General features: G+C 46.1%; 1 protein-coding gene across 1 annotated transcript in view; it reads right to left on the bottom strand.

The window, feature by feature from the left end:
• Nucleotides 1-25,801, bottom strand: part of EFCAB6 (EF-hand calcium binding domain 6) — a 264,360-nt gene that overhangs the window by 200,694 nt on the left and 37,865 nt on the right. The window contains exons 4-5 of the mRNA XM_064368188.1: nt 25,148-25,214; nt 4,106-4,242 (exon numbers count right to left, since the gene is read on the bottom strand). Of these exons, the coding sequence (XP_064224258.1) occupies nt 4,106-4,242; nt 25,148-25,214 (204 nt within the window). The remainder of the gene's footprint in view (nt 1-4,105; nt 4,243-25,147; nt 25,215-25,801) is intronic.

Genomic DNA, 25,801 nt, shown 5'->3' on the forward strand with positions numbered 1-25,801 from the left:
CTGTTGAGGAATGCCCCAACCTAGGCAGCATCTAAGGAGTTTCTCCCCCTCTGGCGGGAGGGGAGCTGGGGCTTTGTCTGCATGGCAGCCGCCTCTCCACTCCGACAGCAGAAGTAGGTCCCACTTGCCTTTAATAATTGGAGGGAAATGAGTCAGCCAGCACAACATTTCCATAAGCCGGGAAATGGAGAGCTGTGTGGAGGAGCCAGCAGAAATGATCTTGACTGAGCATGTCCTTTCTCCAGAGAGAAACTGAGGCTCACAGATGGCATATGGCTTCACAACAGGGGATGGTGGAGGGGGCAAAGCTTCTCTTGAAGCATTCTGTGATTTTTATATGTAACATAAAGTAAGACATTTTTAAAACAGTGAACCACTGTCTATCCCTAAAATATACTGAGAGACTTTTTTTTTTTTGAGACAGAATCTTGCTCTGTTGCCCAGGCTGGAGTGCGGTGCTGCGATCTCAGCTCACCGCAATCTCCACCTCCCAGTTCAAGCGATGCTCGCACCTCAGTCTCCCGAGTAGCTGGCATTGCAGGCATGCACCAGCATGCCTGGCTAATTTTTGTATTTTTAGTAGAGACAGGGTTTCGCCATGTTGGCCAGGCCGGTCTCAAACTCCTGGCCTCAAGTGATCTGCTCACCTCAGCCTCCTAAAGCATTGGAATTATAGGCATTAGCCACTGTGCCTGGCCAAAATAACCTTCTTTAGAGTTAAGATAAATAGGATGTTTGAATTTTTAAAATAAATGTTCTATTTTATTCAAGTCTTCTACTTGATAAATGGTTTTCTAGATCATTTGTGTTATTACATTTCTAAAAATTGACAGTTTTAAAATGTTTGGTTATATTATCTCCATATGTGTTGATTTCTATAATTATCTAATCTCATACTGCTTTCTAAAAATTCAGTAATTATCACTTAAAGTATTTGTTATTTTTCTGTTTTCCAAATTTAACAAAGAGTAATGTCATGTAGTTATTTCAATGCATAGTTTTTCCACTTTGATGAATCATGTCTATTGTTTTAATAAGATAAATGATCTCTAGGTGTGATAGCTGCCAGATGTTAACACTGAGACTCCCTAAACAGCTTCATCTTTCATCCACGGTCTCTGTCTTGTGAAAATGAGCTGGTAAGTTTGAGAAACCAGAAGGCCTAAATGAGGGGAGAAGGGTATGACTCCAATCAGCTCATAAACCTCTCCATCGTCACCACCTGGAACTGGGCTTCAGTCATCTGCTCAGGCAACAGGCTGCACTGCAGTGATTTGTTTGCTGGTTTTACAAAGCTGCTCATAAATTATTTCACCTATATCAAACATGCTGGCCTCCAGGGCAGTGGAGCATAGACTGGAGGGAGATGGGAAAGGAAACAGAAAACTCAATGGGTTTTGGGATATTCTGATTAAGCAGAAGGCTTGGTGGTGATTTTCTCTCTGGCCTCTTGTTTTATGTTGGTTGGACAGTATTCTGTAGCCTAAATGAAACAGGGCATCACAGGGTAAAGGGCATTCATGGATTCTTTATGATGATGAGATGGCTACCATGAAATCAGCCCTACTATGTGCAAGTGCATCACAGGCATGTTATGTACATTACATTGAGTCTTCATCCCAGCCCTAAGAGGTGGGCTGCTCAGTCCCCATTTCTTTTCTTTTTCTTTTTTTTTGAGACAGAGACTTGCTCTGTCACCAGGCTAGTGTGCAGTGGAGAGATCTCAGCTCACCGAAACCTCTGCCTCCTGGGTTCAAGCAATTCTCTTGCCTCAGCCTCCCGAGTAGCTGGGACTATAGGCGCCCGCCACCACACCCAGCTAATTTTTGTATTTTTAGTAGAGACAGGATTTCACCATGTTGGCCAGGATGGTCTCGATCTCTTGACCTCGTGATCTGCCCTCCTTGGCCTCCCAAAGTGTTGGGATTACAGATGTGAGCCACCGCACCCAGCCAGTCCCCATTTCTTTTTTTTTTTTTTTTTTTTGAGACAGAGTTTTGCTCTTGTTACCCAGGCTGGAGTGCAATGGCGTGATCTCAGCTCACCACAACCTCTGCCTCCTGGGTTCAAGCAATTCTCCTGCCTCAGCCTCCCGAGTAGCTGGGACAACAGGCGTGTGCCACCATGCCCAGCTAATTTTTGTATTTTTAGTAGAGACAGGGTTTCACCATGTTGACCTGGATGGCCTCTATCTCTTGACCTTGTGATCTGCCCTCCTTGGCCTCCCAGTGTTGGGATTACAGGCGTGAGCCACCGCGCCCAGCCAGTCCCCATTTCTTTAAGAGAAAACTGAGTCTTGACAAGGCCCAGGAGCTATCCTGAAGCCCCAGAACCAGGGACGAGAGAGCATGACTTCACCTCCAGCAGCCTGACTTCAAAGCCCAGGACATTTCTACCACACCAAGAGCTGAATGCTGATATGAAATAGAAAGCTGTTAGATAAAAGAAAGGATTCAAAAATGTATTGTGTTTCCTGCTCAAAAATTTAAAAAGACAAAGTTAATACTGAAGCAGCTTCTCCAGGAAAGAGTGTATTCTTGAGCTTCAATAAGAAAAGCATTAAAGCAATTGAAGAAATGGTCTACTTTTGATCTTCTGTGTTTCTTAGTCTAAAGCAAAGCAATTCTATTATGTTTAGTTTCTCAAGCCTTATCACGAAAATAGCATTGTTTTTGAGGCTTAAAAAAATCTCAAATAAAAACTTGTGGAGTTCTTTATTATTCAATACTTATGAGATGGGGAAACAGACAGTAACATTTTTTATAGATTTACTAGGTTGGAGACTGCAGTGCCAAACACAAGGTTTATTGTCAAATAAAACACTGTTTTGTTTTTTGATTGCCTGTTTTAGAAGAGTGCTGCCTCTGTTCTATAATTGCGTGCACAAAATTATTTAATTTGTTTTGTTTGGATCTTATTCTGGACACTTTCCCAGCCGGAAAAGATGTAAAAATTAAAACATCTATTATGTCTTTTATATTCTGAGGTGGGTTATAAAGAGGAAAAGAAAAGAAAAAGATATTCAAAAGAGTAGGAGATGTCATTTTTTAAAAGTCTGCCTGCTGATTTTCAGACCCTGCAGCTTCAGTGACACGTCACATGCCCTCTAGACTTCCTTGCCTCAGTAGCAAATTCTTCCACTCTGCTTCCAGCAGCAGCCACATCACCTTTATGAGCTGCAAGGAGCCACTGGGACCCATTTTCATAGCAACTTAGAACACCAATGCCATGCGAGAAGCTTGGGCTCCTGGTGAAAGGAGGCTTGGTGCTTTTGTTAATGGTTTGGAGGGTAATTAGAAAAGTGTTTGGGTAAAGGCACGAAGAGGGAATGGACCTCTTGGTGGGGTACTGTCAAGATGAAGCTAGACATGGGTCCTCCTTCCAGTGGCTTTCACTCAAAACCCAGGTAGCCACAGAAGCCGAACATCTGGCTGCTTCTAAATGATCTGGAGTTTACAGAAGGCTCAAAAAAAAAAAAAAAAAAAAAAAATGCCCGTGCAGGCTTCTGCAGGCTGCCCTTGGAGTCAGGAGCAGGTGGTGGTGGTGTTCAAACGCCATGAGGCAGCTAAATATTCTGTTGTTCATCATCCTCCTGCTGTACCCCGCCCCCCCCACCTCAGCAACAGCAGTCCTCAAAGGGAAATTAAGTCTCCGTTATTGTATCGGGATGCAGAGCCAACGGGGAGCACAGCAACAAACGCATGAATACTGAAATTTGTCATTCTTCTCCTAACCCCAGGCTTTGAGTAAAATCAACAGTGAACTAGAAATATGTGGGATGAGGCGGGGGCACGGTGCCAAGTGGGGAAAGAGACAATTGGTGATGGATCACTCCAATAACCTGGATGTGTTCAAAGCTGCAGGCCAGAGGATGTACCCCAAGGGTGCTTAAGGAATCAGAACCATTAGTTATCATTTTTGAGAATTCATGGGGAGCTTTAGGAACATGAGAGAATGTCCAGTGAGTGCCTCTTTGAGAAATAAGGTCGGTGGGGTCGGGGGAGAGGATGAGAGATGGATGGAACCAATGAACCCAACAGGTCGCATTTTGAAATTGGTTAAAAGTTCTACTGAGCAATCTCTCACCGTGCCTTCATTTGCTTACTTTTCATATTCCTCGTCTCTTAACTTCAAACAGAAGGTCTCCAGAACCCTTCTTAGCTCCTGCGGTTGAACCAGTCCAGTCTTATTAACATCAATGAGCTTAAAGGCTTTCATAACAGTCTTAATGTTTTTGAAAACCTATGTATAAAAAGTGATTTAGGAAAAGTCAAAAGATCTAGTGTTAGAAACCAAATGGTAATAAAAATGTGAAAGTTTTTTAATACTTCTTATAAAATAAAATGTTTTCAAAGACTCAGTGGTAGGCATTGCAAAAATGACATGTGTATGGAAAAAAGAACACTTTGCATTTATTGAATGTTTTCAAGGCAATTTTCTCTGTAAATGGTCTTAGTAATTTAAAAAAAATCTCTTTCTGACGTAAAGCAATAAGTCTCATACACAATTCATTCCCTTTTAAGGCCATATGAAAAAAATCTTTTTTGTTAATTGATACTTAAAAACTACAGTTCTGGCATAGCTGGACTTGTACAATTTTTATTTTTCACAGCCATATGCAAACTATTTTTACTAGGAGCTGGAAAATATGACTGTATATTTCAACCCCTCTAAATTTTTTAAAGATATCACAGAAAAGTTTTGTAGAGACTTCTCCAAATTCAGCAAATGAGATTCACTGGGCGCACAGACGCGTCCGGCATTCGGATAAGCCCTGCGGATGCACGGGCGCACCCAGTTATGCTCTTGCCCTTAAACTACTTACATTCAAAGGAAAGCAGCACAGAGCTATGTGAAGGAATCTTTCCACACCCCCTGAAGGAGGTACCATTTCCCCAATGTCAGATAGGGAAAACTGACTGCTCCCTGCTCACACTCCACCCCTTGTTATTACCAAGGACTGCTGACTCTGCACAACCCAGCCCCATGCTGCAGCCACCCACCTCCTTCTTTCCAGCTTACTCCTTTGGGTGCCCAAAGCCCACAGCCTTGACCTACCAGGCCCTCCCCTGGGCTCCTGCCTCCCTCCACACTCCTCCCTCCCTCCACACTCCTCCACTTCTCCCAGCTTCACTTCCTTCCTAACCCTTCCATCTACACCTTCGCCGCTTTGCATATATGCTTGATTCCCTCCTCCCTTCTGCCCCCTCCTACTCTCTGGGTGAGACCCTAACCTGGGGTAAACCCAACTCACTGCCTCTTCCAAACTCATCCAAATGGCTTGAGGTAGCTGGATAGAAACACACCATGAGCACCTCCCTGGCTCTCCTAACTTGAGACCATTAATTCCACCAGGACAGGTGCTGCACGGTAATCCCTCTTTACTGCCATGGTCCACCCACACACATCATCACTCTCACACACACATGCATGGATATTCACATGCACACACACCTGCATATACTCACACACAGTCACATCATCACTCACAAATATTCACACACACACCTGTGCATATACTCTCACACACCTGCATATACGCACACACACACTCACACTATCACTCATATATTCACACACACACATACATGCAGACACCTGCATATACTCACACACACACCATCACTCACATACACATATATTCACATACACATGCATATACTCATACACACCTGCATATACTCACACTCACACCATCATTCACATATATTCACACACATGCACATCCTCACACACTCACACCATCACTCACACACAATTTCACTCACACATGCACATATACACACACACCTGGAAATACACTCACACCATCACTCACACATCTATTCACACACATATACATGCAGAGATACATGCACACACACCTGGATATACTCACACTCACACCATCACACACACATATATTCACACACACCTGTGCATATACTCACACTCACACCATCACTTACACATATATTCACACACACATACATGCACAGATACATGCACACACACCTGGATATACTCACACTCACACCGTCACTCACATACACATATATTCACACACATGCATATACTCACACACCTGCATATACTCACATTCACACCATCACTCACATATATTCACATGCACATACACATACATGCACACACACCTGCACATACTCACACCATCACTCACACATATATTCACACACATGCACATATACTCACATGCACACACACCTGCATATACTCACACACTCTTCACTCACATACACATATATTCACACACATGCACATTACTCATACACACACCTGCATATATTCACACACTCACACCATCACTCACATACACATATTCACGCACACATGCACATTACACACAAACCTGCATATATTCACACACTCACACCATCACTCACATATACATATATTCACATGCTCATCCACTCATACAAACCTGCATATACTCTCACACACTCACACCATCACTCTCACACACATATATTCACACACATGCACATATACTCACACATACACCATCACTCACACACATATTCACACACATACATGCACATATACTCACATACACACATACCTGTATATACTTACACACCATCATTCTCACACATGTATATTCACACACACACACCTGTGCATATACTCACATGCACACATACTTGTACATATAATCACACATGCCGACACTCACACGCACACTTGCACATACCCCATCCACGCAGCCATTCCCACCTTCTCCACTCTCCTAATCTCCAATGTCTCCTCCCACCTCCTTCTGCTTTACTGACAACCTTACCTCTTGTTTAACAGAGAAAACAGAAACGACTGAAAGACAGCGTTCCCATTCCCCACCCCCATTGCAGCTGGTCTGGCTCCACCCCCAGATGAGACAGGAGCCTCCCATCCTGTTGTAAGGGATAAAGGGATGAATAACTGTAATCCTACCTATGGCCAGGCGGGGCCACGCGCCACACGTGACCCTGAACCTGTCCCCATGCGAGGAAGTGCTCCTGCCCATCCTACTCGCTCTCAGCTCACCCTGTGAAGAGCTGCTGTCTCCAAAACAAAACCTCCCTCCTTGCCTCACTTCTTCCCCTAGTCACCTGTTCCCCTAGACTGAAATCCCCTCTCAAGATTATCTTCAATGTGTCCTCTTCTCTTAAAATTTCTCCAGGCCCGGTGCAGTGGCTCGCACCTATAATCCCAGCAATTTGGGAGGTTGAGGCCGGTAGGTCACCTGAGGTCAGGAGTTTGAGACCAGCCTGGCCAACAGGGTGAAAACCCGTCTTTACTAAAAATACAAAAAAATTAGCCAGGCATGGTGGCACATGCCTGTAATCCCAGTTACTCGAGAGGCTGAGGCAGGAGAATCGCTTGAACCCCGGAGGTGGAGGTTGCAGTGAGCTGAGATCAGACCACTGCACTCCAACCCGGGAAACAAGAGCCAAACTCCATCTCAAAAAAAAAAAAACAACCTCTCCAATCACTTTTGTCCACATTACAGCACAAACACTGTTCTTGTCGGTGTGACCAAAGACTTCTCCCTTGTCAAACCCAAGGGTTGCTTCTCAGTCCTCATCCTGCTGTCCCCGCAGCCGCCTTGGCACAGCTGCTTGACCCTTCTTCCTTGAGGCACTATTGCTGCTTGGCTTCCAGAGCCCACTCTCTCTCCTCCTCCGGCCTCCCTGGAGTCTCCTTCTCGGTCTCCCTTGCTGGTTCCTCCTCCTCTTCCCATCTCTAAGCCTGGAGTGTTTTAGGACTCAGCCTTCAGGACCATACTGACATCTTGCTGGTTCAATCCTGTGGCTTCAATGTCCCACTGATGATTCCCAAATGTCTGCCTTGAGCCCTGGCCGCTTCTCAGAGCCCAGCTTCGAATATCCAACTGCCCATTTGATGTCCACCTTGCAACTCTAACAGACATCTCAGGTGTGTCAAACCCAAGCTGCTCTCCCCAGAGTCTCCCATGCCAATAAATGGCAAATCCATTCTACTGGGTTCCTTTTCGTTCACATCCCATTTACCGTCTACCAGGAAAGCCCATCAGCCCCTCCCACCAAACCATTTCCAGAATTCAATCATGTCTTGCCACCCCCACCCCGCTTCCCTCTCTTCCCCTCCACACCCTGGTCTAGGCCAAGCCTCTCTCTTGGTCCTCCAGCCTCCACACTTGACTCCACACAGAAGCTGAGGAGTTTCTGTTTCAATGTAAGCCTGAGCATGCCCTCCTCGCTCAAAGCACCCCAGGGCTCCCACTCAATTTGCTGTGATCCACCAGGCCCCACCGACTGGCTCCTGGCCACCCCCTGGCCATGTCTCCCTCCACCCATCCCCCGCCTGCTGCTTTCTGGCCACACCAGACTCCACTGCTCGGCCCCCTCCTGCCTCAAGGTGATGGCACTTGCTGCTCCTTCTGCCTGGAACATTCTTCCCCCCAACGCTCACTGGCTCACTCCCTGGTTTCATTCAGGTCTTGGCCCAGATGTCATCTTATCAGAAAGGCCCTTCCTAATCACTGTGCAAATTAGGGCTCCCCATCCCCAATACTCTTATCTTCTCTCCAAAGTCCTCCTCAACTGACATTGCCTCCTTTTGTCTTTATGTCTCATCTCCCACCTTGAGAGTAGGGTTTGCTCATGGCCCTGGCTCTAGGACAGCATCTGGCATACTGTGGACACTCAGCGAGTATCTGTTGGAGTGAGTGAATCTGTCTCCTCCTCACCTGCCTGGAAAAGAGCCATGCTCTGCGGAAGCCTTGTGATATGTCTGCAAATACCTCCTTAGCCGACTGGCCCACACATTCAGGACCAATCCTGAGTGCAGTAACGATGATGACATTCAGTGTCAATGCCATGATGATTACAATAACATGATCTTGGCACAGACATGAACTGAACGGATGTCTGTTATGTGCAGAGCCCCGTGTTTAATTCTACACCAGCCTCCTGACATAGAGAACAACTGACAACTAGCGAACACTGGCTAACATGGCCTGTTTCCAAAACCGGGAATGCCGAGTGCAGACGAGAGGGAACAGCAGCAGCAGAAGTAAAGCTGGCTCCGGTGCCTCTGTCCACACCACTGCTCTGTCTAAAAGAGGGAGCCACAGCCACTAACAGCGCCTGCTCCCATGGCCAAATAAAAATCTCAGCACTTTTCTGCTGCCAAAGCCAGATTCACCTCCTTCGGTAAAATGGAGGACATGAGGCGATGCGCTTTTTTAAAACCCCAGAGCAACCCATATGGATCTCCAGCGTGAGCGCCGGGAAGCAGCAACCTGGCAGCGAGCTCACACCCACCAGAGCGACGTCTCCAAGGCTCTTATCATTTGTCAGACTGAAGTTTGGCAAGGGCTGAAGAATTGAGCTGCAGATGGTGAGGCTTATCAAAGGCAACAAAGTTAGGGCCGTGGTGTCCAAGACTTGTCCCACACAGGGGAGAAGAGAAGCAAAAAGGAAGAAGAAGGAGTAGAGTGGCTAAGCTAAGGCCCCCGACAGTAGTGACTGTGCCCACACCACCCACCCTCCTCTCCCAGCCATGGTCTCCGGCTCCAGCCATGCTGAGTGACTTCGAATTCACAAGCGTATCGGGGCTCTTCTCACCTGCTGTGAGCCCCTATTTATAGATGGTCTGATCCCTGCCTTATCTACGCCTTCTCACTCTGCCTCAGCTATGGGTCCTCTTTCTTCTTTCTTACATGCACCAAGCTTGCTCACACCTCCCTCCCTGCCTTCATTCAGGTCTCCATCCCACGCTGCTGCTCAGAGGCCTTCCTGACTCGCCTGTTCAAAAGTGCACCTTCATCCTCTGCTGGCCACTTGCTTCATTTTTCTTCTTAGCATTCATCAACACCTGGACAATTTCCTATTTATTCCTGTAGCTGTTTATTGTCTTTCTTCCTCCACTGAAATGTAAATTCCATGAAGCAGGAACTTGGTTTTGTTTGCTGCTATCTTCAGGGCTCAGACACAAAGGATGCCTTAAGTATGTGCAGAGTGGATTCGCGTGCCGCGTCTGCCACTGTCCCCTCTGGGGCAGGATTCGGTATCTTCTCTTCTGGCTTTCCCAATTACCCTTCCACCCAGTCATGGGTGGAACTCCGACTTTCACGTTTATTTCTGTCTGCACTTGGTAACTAGCTCCTTCCCTGGAGGCAGAGAGGCCTGGCCTTGGCTCTTGGGTCATTCCATTCCCACCCTTCCTGGCAGGAGGAGTGCTCCAAGAGCCAAATCCACCGAGACGGGGAAAAACCGCTGCACAGGTAACAAAAGGGGAAAGGGCCCTGCTTCTTGCATCCTCCGAACCGGTGTGCTTCTCAGAAAAGAACATCTTGCCCCCAGTATCACCTGACATCATTACCCATAGACACCTAACTCGCTTCATTCCAGGTGTGGCTAACTATTGCCTGCCACCTGATTTCCTAAACCTGCAAGCTAAGAATGGTTTTAACATTTTTAAACGGTTGAAAAAAAACCAAAAGAAGACTAATATTTCATGACATGTGAAAGGTATGTGAATTTCAAATTTCAGTATCCATAAATTAACTTTATTGGCACACAGCTACACCCACTCATTTACATAACATCTATAAGGACTGCTTTCCCCTCGAAGGGCCGAGTTGGAAAGATATTTACTCCTGAGCCCTCTATGGAAGAAGTTCACGACCCATATTTCACTCCCCAACCCCACACACTGCCCTCGCCTACTTACATCTGCATGGATGAGGAAGTTTCAGGGGAGTTCTTTGTGCACAAACATGAGGAAAAGTGCTAAAGATTTTAAAAGAAGACCAAAGCAACAGCTAACTATGCCTTAAATTAAAGGCTCAGAATGGGCCTGCATGGTCCCACAGAGTCTCATCCCAACTCTCTCGCCCCTCTCTTGGCCACAGACCTGGTCCCAGCCCCACCCTCCACAGCCCTCGCCAAGCCTGGCACTGCTTCCAGCCTGGCTCCCTGAGCCCTGCTCGGGCTGCATGCTGGCCCTGCGCCTGAGCAGGGGCTGCCCTCCGTCACCCCTACTGCAACCCAGCCCCTCCACTGCACCCCGGCCCCCACCGCAGCACTGCAGAGCCTGGGAGCAGGACAGTATCTGACCCCCTAGGTGTCCTTACAGCCAGATATGGGTAGCTGCTCGGACCTTGGCATGACAGCTGAAGCAGGCAATCTAGGGGAGGACCGTGAGACCAAATTCACTGGGCTCGTCTGCGTGGAAAGCAAGGCTGGGAAACACCCGACAGAAAGCTCTAAAGGTCCGAAGTGCAGCTGTGTAAGCCAAAGCCCATTACCTAACATTTAAAGCAAGGAAATGAAGCCCCCTGTCACAGAGGAGTGAAGTAAAAGGAGGAAGTGATCACTAAAAATAAAAATAATAAATTTTCATTAAAAGTAATAGCAAAACCTAAATCAAAATATTCATTTAAAAAGATTTAGGTGAACGGATGAAAGGCAGAATTATAAATGTTACTACAAGAAGCAGAGACTGTCTGACCTTTAAGACGAAAGTCGGAGAGTGGGGAAAATAAACCCTCTCCCAGGCAGGGTGGTTTGCCCCATTGAAAGGGCACATAACATTGCTCTGGGCTGGAGTGACCCCCGCTGGACAATCCCAGTGTATCAAATTGTCTCTCTGCATCCTTCTTCTCCACAAGGGACCTGAAGGGCAGAATGATGTAGTGACTAGTCACAGGCTCTGAAATGAGACTTCAAATCCCAGTTCTGCACCTGTTATTCAGGTAACCTCGGGAAAGTGTCCTCATTCCTCTAACTTCAGCTTCCTGGCCCATGAAATGAAAATGAATAAGGATACTGTATAGGTGTGTGGTTAAAATGAAAGGAGCCCATGGATCCAGGTGCTTCACATACGGAACACATTCAGTAAATGGTTGTGAAATGAGAATTGGTGACTGAGATCAAAGGCCAAGGATAGAGTTCCAATAACCAAATAACCACACATCCATGTTAGGGAATATTAAGTGGCTGAACCAGCATTACTCTCCCCAACCCCAGTCCCTCCTTCACCCCTCACCCTCCACAGCCCCATTGCCCAGACTAAGATAACAGAAGCCTAGAGACGGAGGAAGGTCTTGAGTTGGCAGGAGTCCAGAGCCAAGAACAGGGCCTGTATCAATGAATAACTGTTAAGTGGATGGATGGATGGATGGATGGGTGAGTGGATGAATGGATAGATGATGAATGGATGGATAGACAGATGGGTGAATGGATGGGTAGATGGGTGAATGGATGGATGGATGGATGATGGATAGGTAAATGAAAGAATGGATGGGTGAAGGGATGAATGATGAATGGATGGGTTATGGATGGATGAATGATGAATGATGAATGGATGGATTATAGATGGATGAATGATGAATGATGAATAGATGGGTTATGGATGGATGGATGATGGATGAATGAGTGGATGGGTTATGGATGGATGATGGATGAATTAGTGGATGAATGGATGGATGGATGGATGAATAGATGGATGAGTTATGGATGGATGGATGATGGATGAATGAGCGGATGGGTTATGGACGGATGGGTTATGGATGGATGAATGATGAATGATGAATAGATGGGTTATGGATGGATGGATGATGGATGAATGAGTGGATGGGTTATAGATGGATGATGGATGCATGAGTGGATGAATGGATGGATAGATGGATGAAGAGATGGATGAGTTATGGATGGATGGATGATGGATGAATGAGTGGATGGGTTATGGATGAATGGATGAATGGATGGATGGATGGATAAATGGGTGGATGAATGGATGGGTTATGGATGGATGGATGATGGATGAATGAGTGGATGGGTTATGGATGGATGGATGAATGGATGAATGAATGAATGGATGGGTTATGGATACGTGAATGGATGGATGATAGATGAATGAAGGGATGGGTTATGGACAGAAAGGTGAGTGGATAATGAATGAATGCATGGGTTATGGATAGATAGATGATGGGTTATAGATGGATGATAGATGGTTATGGATAGATGGATAGATGGGTGGATGAATGAATGGATGATGAATGAACAGATGGATGGGTTATGGACAGATGGATGGGTGGATGGATGGGCAGATGAATGAATGAATGAATGGGTTATGGACAGATGGATGGGTGGATGAATGAATGGATGGATGGGTAACGGACAGATGGATGGGTGGATGATGAATGAATGAATGAATGGGCTATGGACGGATGGATGGGTGAATGGATGATGGATAGATGAGTGGATGGATGAATGGATGATGAAGAAATGGATGGATGGGCAATGGACAGATGGATGGGTAGATGGATGATGATGGATGAATGGGGGGTGTATGAGGGACAGATGGGTGGATGATGATGGATGGATGGGTGAATGGATGAATGTGTGAATGGATGAATGGATGGGTAGATGGGGAGATTGTAGGCCAAGACAATCCTTGTAGAGACAGGGCAGGACCTGCAAAAAGGGTAGATAGGCATCTCATTTCCCAGTTGATTCAGTGATCTGCTCTGCACCTACCTGGGAAGAGGAACTGAGAATCGGACAGAGACAGTGGAGCAGGGCATAAGCAGCAGATGAAAGCAGCCTAAACATCTATTGTTGGTATGGACAGGACTTGTGAATTTTCCATGAGTTAAGAGGTCACCAAGAAAGGTAGAAAGCTTGAGCTGTCCTGCTCCTAAGGGACTGCCCATCAGGAGAGGGGACCCCAGCCACTAAAGGATGTGAGCTGGACCACCAGGAGTGGGAACTGAGGTGGTCCAGAGAGGGCTAAGTCAGGGCCAGTCTTCCTCAACAGGAAACCATGAAGCTCAGAGGCCCCCAAAACACTGTCCTATTTACCCACCATGGGCCCTATAGGAGAGCTTTCCAGGTAAGGGAGAGAAAGACATGCTCTCCTTCTCCAGCCCTCATCACAGACCCCATGGTCTGGGGGAGAGAGGAAGCAGAAAGAGGGAGGGGAATTATAGCCAGTGGGCAGGCCCCTCACTGCAGGGCCCTCTGGCTGGGAGGAGCTGAGAAGGGGATGCTGAACCAGCCCACACTGGAGGTTTTGAGTGAACTCGCCTGCACTGGACTCGTTTAGACCTAACTGTGACCAGAGAGGCACCAGATCTGCCTAAGACATTGCTATGGGAAAAGAGGGAGATTCAGCAGTGCCTGATGGAGAAAAGTGAGAGCAGAGAAATCAAACTGCTTCATATTTGTCCCCCACTGAGTTCAGACGGTTCCATAAACTGCTAACCATGGATGCTATTATTACTCCAGAGTTCTTTGTTTAAAATTCTTTTTATAGCACTTTGAGCTCCAGGAAGGAAAACTGTGAACTCAAATAAATCTGACCACCCAGGCTTTTAAAGAAGATGAGAAAAGGCTGAATGTTTCCTCTCTGAAGCCCAGAATTCCCATTTCGCCTGCAAAATAATCCCTGTGGAGGCCTGGCACTGATACGGCCCTTCCTCGAGGCAGGCCAGGCTTCTTCATGCCAGAGCGTAACCTGCAGGCGAACTTAAACCTTCGACAATTTCACTCTTATTGGCTTCTGTTTAGCTGTTTTCTGGGCAGCTCCTCACCCAGAGCCACTTTTTCTCACCTAATTTTGAAGAGAAGGGGGTCAGGAACCGCATCCCACCTGCCTGCCTATAGACTGAGCCCCAGGGGGAGGGGCTTCGGGCGCCCCCACGTCTTGGCTCGGCAGCACGCGGAAGAGTTCAGCACCCACGGCTGTCAGTCTGGCACCTTTCTGTCTCCACCACTAAATTCATTTTAAATTTAAGGAGTACAGATTTGAAATGAAACCATGGAAAAGGATTTCTCTTACAATAAACACATCAATGCTCATTTTCCTTATTATTCTACTTTTGGCTATTTTGTATAAAATCTTTAATTAAAGTTTTTCTTTGAAATTGTCATTATCAACCCAGAAGAAAGGAAGGGGGAAAAAAGAACAACACAGCTGTGCAGATATGAAGCACTATTCAGGACTAAATGAACTGGAACGAAATAAGTAGCTTGACTGTTATGTTCTTAGTTTTGGCTCTGTATTCTCAATAGCACAGTCTAACTTGTCACTTTATATCGGTTCCATCTGTTTACACTCTGCAGAGTATTGGCTTCCTACCGTGAACATTTCCTATTTACCAGCTGGTAGAGATGCGCCAAACCAGATAGGAAAAAATTAGACTACATTCAGAACCTCATAAACACAAACTTCCAATCCAGGGACAAGCGGGGGGTTGAGGGGGGTGCGGCCTGGGCATCGCTCACCTTTCACAAAGGCCGCCTCACCTCCCTGCCTCTGGGCTGATGCGCTCACTGCTCTGGCAGTTGCCCCCACAAGCCAAGGACTACGAATTTCTTTACTGAACATATGCACACCCTGCCTTTACCAAAAATCGAACAAGCTCACATAAAAAGACATCCAAATAAGATCCACAGGAATGGAGAAAAGAAAGCCGACCTCAAAAAATGAGCTAAAGAAACCTAAAAGTCATAGTTGTTGCAACGAAGCAAAACTCTGGTTTGGGGTCTCCTTGCAGCCAAGATGAAGAGGGAAACTTGTGGTTAGAGACATGTAAACCCTCCCCCTTATTTGATTTTCATTTTTAAAATGCTTACCTGTAATGTATAGCTTATCGACTCTATTAAGAAACTCTAGCTATTCACTGAACTTATGGCACAGCTATGAAGAGATGCCCTGGCTATATACTGAGGGACTTATAAGGGTTCCAGGCTGCATGCGGTGGCTCATGCCTGTAATCCCAGCACTTTGGGAGGCTAAGACAGGAGGATTGGTTGAGGCCAGGAGTTCAAGACTAGCCTGGGCAATATAGTAAGACCCCATCTCTACAGAAAATAAAAAATTTAAATTTAAAAAAGCATTACTGATCTATAAGAAATGTTTCCTTTCTTTCTCACCTAGCCCACACTCATAGGATGAGTGCTCCACCTCAGCCGCCATAGGCCAAGAATCTTGGGGCCCCTAAGAGCCCCAGCCTCAGCTTACTCATAGGACAGAGCTGCACACCAGGAGGGACAAGTCTGGGACATCAGGAGCCGCCATCCTGACACAGCATCCTGCTGCTTGTCTGGACATCATGGGAGAAGATGCTGCTTTGAGAAAGACAAATGAAAGAACGCTGTTCAGGTCATGTGAAAAGCTTCCCAGGCTGGGCCAGTGCTGGGTACTGCCATGTGGCTAAAGTACTTTGCCAAGAGCCTAGCCAGCCACAGACCACCTCACCTAAGAACTAGACCAGAATCTCTGTCATCTCTCCCAGCATTTCCCAGAATGGCATTCCTCCAAACACAAGTTCTTCTGGATCTAGAGCTAGACAAATAAATGCACAGAAAGGCTAGCTGCAGCAAAATTCAATAGATTGCTACACGGTGGCCTCCTCTGAGGCTTCACTGTGCTGACGTACATGGTGAATCCTCAGGGACCAGGGGAACCGCACTGGAGAAGCCGGGGCTGGATCTAGGGACCAAGTCAGCAGGACCTAGTGGTTAACTGTATGTAGAGGGTGAAGGAAAGGCAAGTAGAAGTGGCGCCCAGTTTCTGCCCTGGTGACCTGCGTGGATGAGATCAAGAACGTAGAGTACGTTGCAGATGTGGGGAAGAAGACTGTTAGTTCAGTCAGTGCGCACTCAGCTGGGAGTGCCTTCAGCCTCCCTGTTCACCCCCGTACGCGTCTTTCCTCCCGGCAAATTGATCCAATTGGTGGGAGAAAACCCACCCTGTGCCTTCCTGCCTGCCTTCTTCTGTTCATTCATGAATTCCTGGACTTGATGAGCGCCTAGTATGTACACACCATCTGAACTCTTACCCTTCCTCTAAGGCCTGGCTCAAACCCATCACCCTCCCTGGGTACCTCGCCAGTAGCCAGTAGGGGTGACTTGCTTTTACAAAGTCTTAGAGAGTTTACCGCCCATGTTTCTCAGCTGTCAGTATGAGCACAGGTATGAAAAGATGCCCTGTCTATATACTAAGGGACTTACAGGGGTTTCAGGCTGGGTGTGGTGGCTCATGCCTCCAATACCAACATTTTGAGAGGCTAAGGCAGGAGGATTGCTTGAGGCTAGGAGTTCAAGACTAGCCTAGGCAATAGTAAGACCCCATATCTACAAAAAAATAAAAAAATTTAAATAAAAAAGGGTTGCCAATCTATAAGAAATGTTTTTTTTTTCTTTCTTTCTTACCCTGCCCACACTCATAGGATGAGTGCCCCACCTCAGCGGCCACATTACTGCATAATCCTAACTCCTCTTGATCCAGGTAATATGCCACCCAATAAACACATTCTTAAACCATCACAACGTGTTGCTTGTGCTTGTGTTCCCAAGGTGATTTTCAGTTTCCAGAGGACAAGAATCAGGCCTTGTCTTCTTTGTATCCCCAATAACCACAGGGTGTCCCCACAACACCAGTAGGTACTCGACAAATGCAGATGACAATGGTAAGAGGGGACTGACGACTTCCAAGCCTGACAACAGGTACTTGGACTCCAGTTGCGTTCCCTGCAAATGCACCCATTACGCTGCTGACAGCACTCTCCTAAATACATCATAACCCCTTATCAGAAACCATCAATCCTCCTCCTCCTGCCCCAAATACACCTGGCCTTCAAATACGCCTTTTCCTCCCGTCTACCTTTCGAAACTGATCTGTCCCAACTTGCCTTGAGAAACATAACTCTACAGAATAGCCACGGGTCTGTCTCCTTGCCGTGCTCTGGCCACATCTCCGCTTCCTCTCCCTGTGTCCTTTGCTTATGCCAGGTTGCAATTCTGAAAGCTACCCTACATGTCTTCCCCTACCCCATCCTCAGCATGCACTGCAACTCTATCTACAGTCCAAACTCAAGCTCCAATATCACCTTCCTCATCTAATTGTTCCTGGCTATTCCAAGGAATATGGACTTTTCTACAAAGCCTTATTTATTAATACGATAATGATTTACTGAGTGCATATCAGGCACGAGGAACTGTTCAAGGCACTAAAGTTACAGCAGTGGGGCAGAAAAGGCACCTGCTCCCGCAGAACGCACATCCCAGTCATCAACAAGCAAACGAACCACATTTCAGAATGTTCTGCGTGTTCGGGAAGATGTATAGATTTAGATAGGGAAGTCAAAAAACATCTCACTGGAGAGCTCTCTCATGCAGAGCTCTGAAAGCCGAGGCGTTTAACTGAAGTTTACTCGAGGCACAAGCAAAAGTCAGGGGGCAGGTCCACCAGAAAAGCCTGACAGGCTCTGACTTAAGTTTTGAACGGATAACTCTGGCTATCATGTGGAATACAGATTGTAAGGGGCAAGCAAGGCAATGGAAAACCCAGCTAAGGGGTCACTGACAAAGCACAGGCTAGTGACGACGGTGGCTTAGGCTATAATGGTGGCTGTGGGGATGGATCAGAAGTGTCCGGGTTTGGGATCTAGCTCAGGATACAGTAGACAGAGCTTCCTGATGGCCTGGGTAGGGGAGGGGTACCAGTAGGCGAGAGGAATCAAGACTGCTCCTGGGTTTCTTGAATGAATGATGAGTGGTACAATCATTTACTGACCTGGGAAAAAGACTTCTTGGGGTGGGGCAGGAGGATGGTTACGAGTTATGTTTTTGTCTGTGGACACTGGTGATTCTGGGGCCTCAGAAGGAGATCTAAATGTGGGCACCCTTAGCAAAAAGCCCTCTTATCCTTCCCCTAGTAGCTTTAAATCCTAGAGCAGTGGTCCCTAACCTTCTTTGCAATGGGGACCAGTTTTGTGGAAGACAATTTTTCCACGGAGCAGGGGTGAGGGGGTATGGATTTGGGATGAAATTATTCCACCTCAGATCATCAGACATGAGTTAGATGATTCTCATAAGGAGCATGCAATGTAGATCCTTGCATGCCCAGTTCACAATAGGGTTTGCGCTCCTTTGAGAATCTGATGCCACTGCTGGTCTGACCGGAGGTGGAGCTCAGGTGGTGAGGCTCATTTGCTCACTGCTCACCTCCTGCTGCGAAGTCTGGTTGCCAGCAGGCCACCCACCGGTACAGGCCTGCAGCCTGGGGGCTGGGGACTGCTGCCCTAGATGACCTCATGCCATCCTTCAGCTTTCCATGTAAGAACTCATATGCTTTATGTCCTCTCAATGGAAACTCCTCCTAATTTTGCTTAGTAACTTCTATGGGCCCGGCACTATGGTGAGTTCATTTCATATTCATTCTCGCACAGAATCCCAACAACATTGGAAAAACCTTGCAATACTGTTTCCCCATTTCGCAGATGGGGAAAGTCTCCAAAGAGGCAAGACTAGTTGGCTCAGGATCACTCAGAGAGTATGTGCTGGTGTTCAAACGCACGCTTGCGCTTGCTAAGGCCAGGCTCCAGACTGTACCCCCACACCACGCTGCTTTAAACACTGACCCCTACAATCTTATGTTTGTACTATGAATTTGTCACACACAGGAAGACTAACAAAAAAACTTGGTCCGAAATATTTGCAAATTCTGACATTACAGAATCTTTGCTGTAGTTTCCTCAGGAAGGCTTTAGTAAATTAATGATAGAGCAACCAAAAATAGGTCCTGGGGTAGAAGTATTTTCGATATAATTTTTTAACAAAATGCCAACTGATTATTTTGTGGTGTGAGATTCTTTAGATCAAAATATAAGTGCTACTCTTCATTTAGTTGCACGTAGACACAAGAATAAAAGCTGTGACATTATTAATCACTATATTCAGTTATGATTGATAGGCTTTTCTGCAGGGAGGAAAAAGTGCCTCAGATACAATCTGTCCCAACAGCGCTACGATATGCTAATATTTTCTTCAGATGAAAGAGGAGATGTGTTCAAATACCTGCTACAATAGGCAATTAATACCAAGTGCGCCAAAGTAGAGCTGATGAAAGCAGGATTAGAGGAATATTAGGAATTAACCAAAAGCCTGCATGCTTTTGTAAATGGCCTCATTTTTAGCTTGACACAGCCTTTTTACGAGGCAAACAGACTGCATCCCAGTCCATTCATGCTAATATAGTGTTATAACATTAAGGTGTGTTTATGAAATGGTGGTGATTCTAATAACTGATTCCTTATCCTTTGAATATTAAATTTTTAAATGTCTTTTTAAAGAAAATTCACCTCTTTAAGAGAATGAATCTACCCATCACTGTTGTCTCTTCTTCATGAGGGTATTACAGAGCAAGCCAGCAGCTCAGCAATGATAATTATTTACTAATTGCTTCTGAAATGACTAAGGCTCCACACACCTCCAAGGCACCACAGTAGTCCCATCAAAACCTGTGTCAGATCGCTCGGTGTCCAACAGACACACTCGTCACAGCCGACTGGGTAGACCAGATGTTCTGGCATCATGGTGCCTGAGCCTTCAAGCATTTTTTTTTATCTTTTGAGAGTTCCCTGACTTGGGATAGTGATGTGGTACAAGACCAAATGGCCTGGGGCTTTGGGTGCTTTCTTTTTCTTTTTATATTTCTTTAACTGAATATACTTCATTTAATTCTAGTCCTCAGTTAAGAACATATTTTCTTGTGAAGGGCAGAGTCATGACCTTCTAAACATACACTGTATATACAGGTCAGAATCGTTTCCTGTCTCTCAGTACTTCCCTCCACAGGGCTTACGATGAGCACTCACCCCACCTTACGTGGTAAGATGGGATTTTCTTCTTTCCTTAGCCACTCCTATCTTCACCTCTTGTCAACAGTTGGCAAATGATGGATGGAGTAAAAAACTTGATACTTCACTAGCCTGGCAACACACTGCATCTCTGCTCAAGTTCCTTCTCTCCTGGCAGTCCTTGCCTGAAGAGTATGAGGAAGCTGTCTGAGGTCTCACACACACTGCCACCACTCCAGGATGGAGCTGGGACCCCACAGGCAGACAGGGTGCATGGATGGCTGATGAGACGGAGGGTATGTGAAAGGCAGGACACCAGAGAGAAAGGGAAGAAAGCTCCCAAATGCCCACCTGAAGTAGATGCTCCGTAGACAGAAAGACAATGCTGTGGTTGGAACACAAGGCTCCACTGACTGTGAGGCGATGGGGAACAGAAAGACTTCTCTCTGCGATGGACTGGGTCTAGCTGCAGGCATAACAAGTTGTCGCCTTTGCCAAATGCAAAGTAAGCATCGACCTATGCCTGCTTAGCCTGTTCTCAGTTTCCCTCCATATCAATGTGGGGTAACAACGGCACCTGCCTCATGGGGTTCACCTGGGAATTAAATGATTCCATACGATAAAGCACTTAGAAAAGCTCCTATTAAGTGCTCAATCAGTGCAAGCTATTATTACTAGAGTTGGCAAAATCTGAAAAATTACATTAGTGTCCAAAAGATGAAGGTCCCACCAGCCAAGAGGGGTCCCTTCCATAGGCAGCTGAAGCACATACACTGGTTGCCTTCCCAAACCAACTCACCTCCACCTACTTCTCCTTATTTTTTGGAGATGGAGTCTCGCTCTGTTGCCCAGGCTGGAGTGTAGTGGTGCAATCTCAGCTCACTGCAACCTCTGTCTGCGGGGTTGTAATTTTTCAGACATCCGTCCTCCTTGAGTGGCCATGTGCTCCAGAGGAGGGAACCCAGTGGTCACACCAGGTGGTGATCAAGGTTGGTCCTGGCTGCTGGCAGGAAACAATTTCCTTGCCCATGACTGCTTTAAGTGTAGGGTATAATTCCAGCCTGTGGGACACAGGGAGGGGCTTTCTCTTGTTTTTAGAATCATATTGGGAAAAAAACTAGCCCATTAAAAAAAAAATTTGACTTCAAAACATCTGCCTGGAGTGGTGGCAACCTCCTGGTGACCAGAAAGAGAGGTAGGTGGGTTAGTCTACCCTAGCCTCCACTCCCCACTGACTTCTTCAGTGAGATAAGAAGCTCCTTATTTTCTAAGGCAGTTAAGTTGGAGTCTTCAGTTTCTCATAGGGGAGAAAAACAAATATCTCTGTGGCCAAGGGGTTGCCATCTTGTGGCAGATAAACACGGCCACAGGAAGGGTTTTAGTGGAGTTCAGCAAGGAGAACCAGTTTCACTCATCATCGGAGGAAGGGACTGACATTTACTGAATATCTGCTGTTTGCCGAGGCTTCACTTACATTTATTCTTGTCAGTACCCTGAAAGGTAGATTATTTTGTCTCCACTTCAGAGATGAGGAAACTCAGAACAGATGAGAAACCATCCCAGGCATCCCACCACCCCCAGCAGCAGAGGCAAGGTTTTAGACCAGGTGTACCTGATTCTCCATCAATCCCTGTGGCTCCCAGGAGACTATGGAGATAAAGAAGCTGAAGGCCAGAGAACTCAGGAGCCAGTCTAGGAGATGCTCAGTCAAAGGCACAGAGGAGCCACATGAAAGCAGAGAGTCACGGTTGTGGCCGAAATGGAAAGCAAGGGCCAGGAGAGTGCCAGCAAGTGAGAAATGCACCAGGACTTAGCATGGCAGTTGAGTGGAACCTGAGTGCAGATTAAACCAGAGCCAGGACCAGGTGGATCCTGAAGAGGACACGCTGAGAACCACCCTGGGCTTCCAGAGCCTTCTCCTCCAAACAGAGAGTGCCTCTTCCCATGAAGCCATAGGGCACAGTCACCAAAGACAGAGAGATGAGACCCAGAGATCATCCAGTCTGGCCTTCTCCTTTGACTGATGGAGAAAATGAGGCTCAAAGAGCCCAAGGGTTCGACTGGATCATGAGCGTGAATGTGAGAATCAGTTGGAGGGTCTGAATGCCTGTGAAGAAGAGAGAGGCTAACAAACCAGCCATCGGGCCAAGCTCACTGCAGAAGAAAACAATTAGGAAATAGGAGTGCTGGGGTTTAGCTGGTTTGGGGTTCCCACTGCTAATTATTTGTTGGTGTAGGAAGACCAGTCCTACACTGCATGGGAGATACACTCCCATGCATCTGGCTCCAAAAATTCAGAGGCATTTGTATGCATTCTTGGCTCAGGTAAGCCACGTGGACTTATATTTAAAATAATTAGCATTCTTTCATTCCCAAACTATAACCATCACCCAGCAATGACATGTATATGAAGAGAGGCTTACTTAGATAATTCCTAAGTCTTCTTGTCAGTCTCCAACATTAGTGAGTGACCATTAGAAGGATCAGAGTCTTCATTAGAAGCATGCTACTGCACATAGCACAAGATTGAGGGGTATACTGATTTGTTCTCATTTGGAGGTGGAGGGGCTGGAAAGGAATGAGATTCATTTGTGTTCCTACCTGTACTTCAAAGGAAGCTGTATGGATAAGCATAATAATAATAGCTGACATTTTTTAAGTGTTCCAGGTGTTTTATTCTGAATCTTTTTTTTGAGATGGAGTCTCGCTCTGTCACCAGGCTAAAGTGCAATGGCGCAATCTCGACTCACTACAACCTCCACCTCCCAGGTTCAAGCAATTCTCCTGCCTCAGCCTCCCAAGTAGCTGGGGCTATAGATGCCCGCCACCACGCTCAGCTAGTTTTGTATTTTTAGTAGAGATGGGGTTTCACCACGTCGGCCAGGATAGTCTCAATCTCTTGACCTCGTGATCTGCCTGCCTCAGCCTCCTGAAGTGCTGGGATTACAGGCGTGAGCTCTCACCTGGCCTATTCTCGATGTTTTTAAGACCCACAGCAGCACGTGAAGGTGAAAGCTGTTATCCCCACTGACAGGTGAAGAAACCCAATGATGAGGACTTGCCTAAGGTCACCTGGCTGGTAAATGGCAGAGCCCCAAGATAGAAACCCAGGTCTGCCCATGTCCCAGGGTCAGTCTCCTCCCATCTCCGCTGCACATCCAGGGTTGGGGTCGTAGGTAGAATTGGGGCTACAGTCTGTGCTGGCTGGAACACACGGCAGAAAGAACCCTCCACTACACTGGTACTTAGCGTTACCTTTTCCCTCCACCTTTGTTCTCATAGGCACTTGCATGAAAACTGCCTGGGTTTAAACTCTTAGCAATGGGTTTCCATGGGGCAGAGGATGGGATTTAAAACATTAACTGAAAGGATGGACGGTGATGGAGTTCCACTTGAGATTTGCTCACCACAGCCTTATTTTGGGCCATTTACAGATCCTGGCCTTTGTCTGCATCTCCGCACTCAAAGTCATGTTACATTATTGATCCTCAATTATGTTTCTGCTGCTGTGATCACTGTCACACACAGTAGACTTCCAGAAGCATATCATGATTAACATGGTTTAAAGAGACAAAAAGACATGCACCCCTAAATAATAGCAATTGCATGACAAATTTCTTGCAGAATAACAAATGGGTCACAGCAAAAGCAGCAGATAATTATACCAGGCTTCCTACTAATACAAACTATAGTGAAAAGAGGTCTTTAGAAACACATAATGCTAAGAAATTATCCTACTAAGATGAATCTTCTGGTGCTAATGGTATCAGCCAGGGAAACGGAGACAAACATTTTGTGGCTCTCTGGCTATTTTTGAGTATGAAATATATGAGTCTCAGAAGAGTTCAAAAAAGAAAGAAAATTTGTCACATTTCAAACCAACATATTGAATCAAATAAATTAAACCATGATTCTCAAACTGCTCATGTAACTGACAGGCCCAAATGCATTTTAAAAAGGAGTCTGATTCCAACCCTTGAATGACATTATCCTCTCCTCCCCTCCTTAGCTGTGTGTGGCGAGATCTACCCACAGTCAGCAAATAGGAGCGATGCTATATGCTCTTTTTCTGAACACAGAGTAGCTTTTATGGATAAATTACTCAATAGTTAAAGACACACCACTTGGAGTTTGACTGGTTATTTTTACTATGCTGCTCTTGATTGGCACTGACTGCTGCAAAGCCGTCGTTTTCGTTTTCCCTCTCTAAAGAAAAACCTGCTCAGCTTTGTCTTAGACAAAGACAGAAAAGGCAGCCCTACTAATGATGATCTAAAGTTAATACAGAAGTAAGTAATATTCCAGGACTTCTGCTGGTGTCATTCACCAAAAAAGATGCCATCCAAGACAGTCAAAGTAGTCAGAACACAAGCTTCCACACTGGCTTGTTATCAGGAAATCTATTTAGTCGGACAATGTGGACATGAGAACTCGGAGGAAGAGGTGTGGCTCATTTTCTGTCCTCTACCTCTGCTAACAGTTACTGCTGATGACAGGCGGGGTGGGGGGAAATCAATTGTTTAAAATTTCTATTACCTTTTCTCCCACTTGGATTTCAAGTTCTTTTAATGTGCGGCAGCCATTCATTTCATTCTCATCTCCCCTTAGAAATTTTTAAAAAAATCTTTGTTAAAACATTTTAACCAAATAAATGTTTACATAGGATAGGCAGAGATCAACATTACAAGGATTTCCAAATAGTCTATTTTCTTTTTTCTTTTTTTTTTTTTTTTTTTTTTTTTTTTTTTGAGACGGAGTCTCGCTCTTGTTACCCAGGCTGGAGTGCAATGGCGCGATCTCGGCTCACCGCAACCTCCGCCTCCTGGGTTCAGGCAATTCTCCTGCCTCAGCCTCCTGAGTAGCTGGGATTACAGGCACGCGCCACCATGCCCAGCTAATTTTTTTCGTATTAATAGAGACGGGGTTTCACAATGTTGACCAGGATGGTCTCGATCTCTCGACCTCGTGATCCACCCGCCTCGGCCTCCCAAAGTGCTGGGATTACAGGCTTGAGCCACCGCGCCCGGCCCCAAATAGTCTATTTTAAGATGCAAGGCTACTGTCTGACAGAAGCATGAACTAAGGCAAATTACTTAGTTTCCCCTGGCCTCAGTTTTCTCATCCGTAAAATGAAATATAGAATTTACTCCTCCTAAGGTAATGTGCAAATTAAATAATTACAGCTGACAA

Source organism: Aotus nancymaae, unplaced genomic scaffold (assembly GCF_030222135.1).
Source record: "Aotus nancymaae isolate 86718 unplaced genomic scaffold, 86718_ANA_hifiasm-v0.15.2.pri h1tg000076l, whole genome shotgun sequence".
NCBI classification, from domain to species: Eukaryota; Metazoa; Chordata; class Mammalia; order Primates; family Aotidae; genus Aotus; species Aotus nancymaae.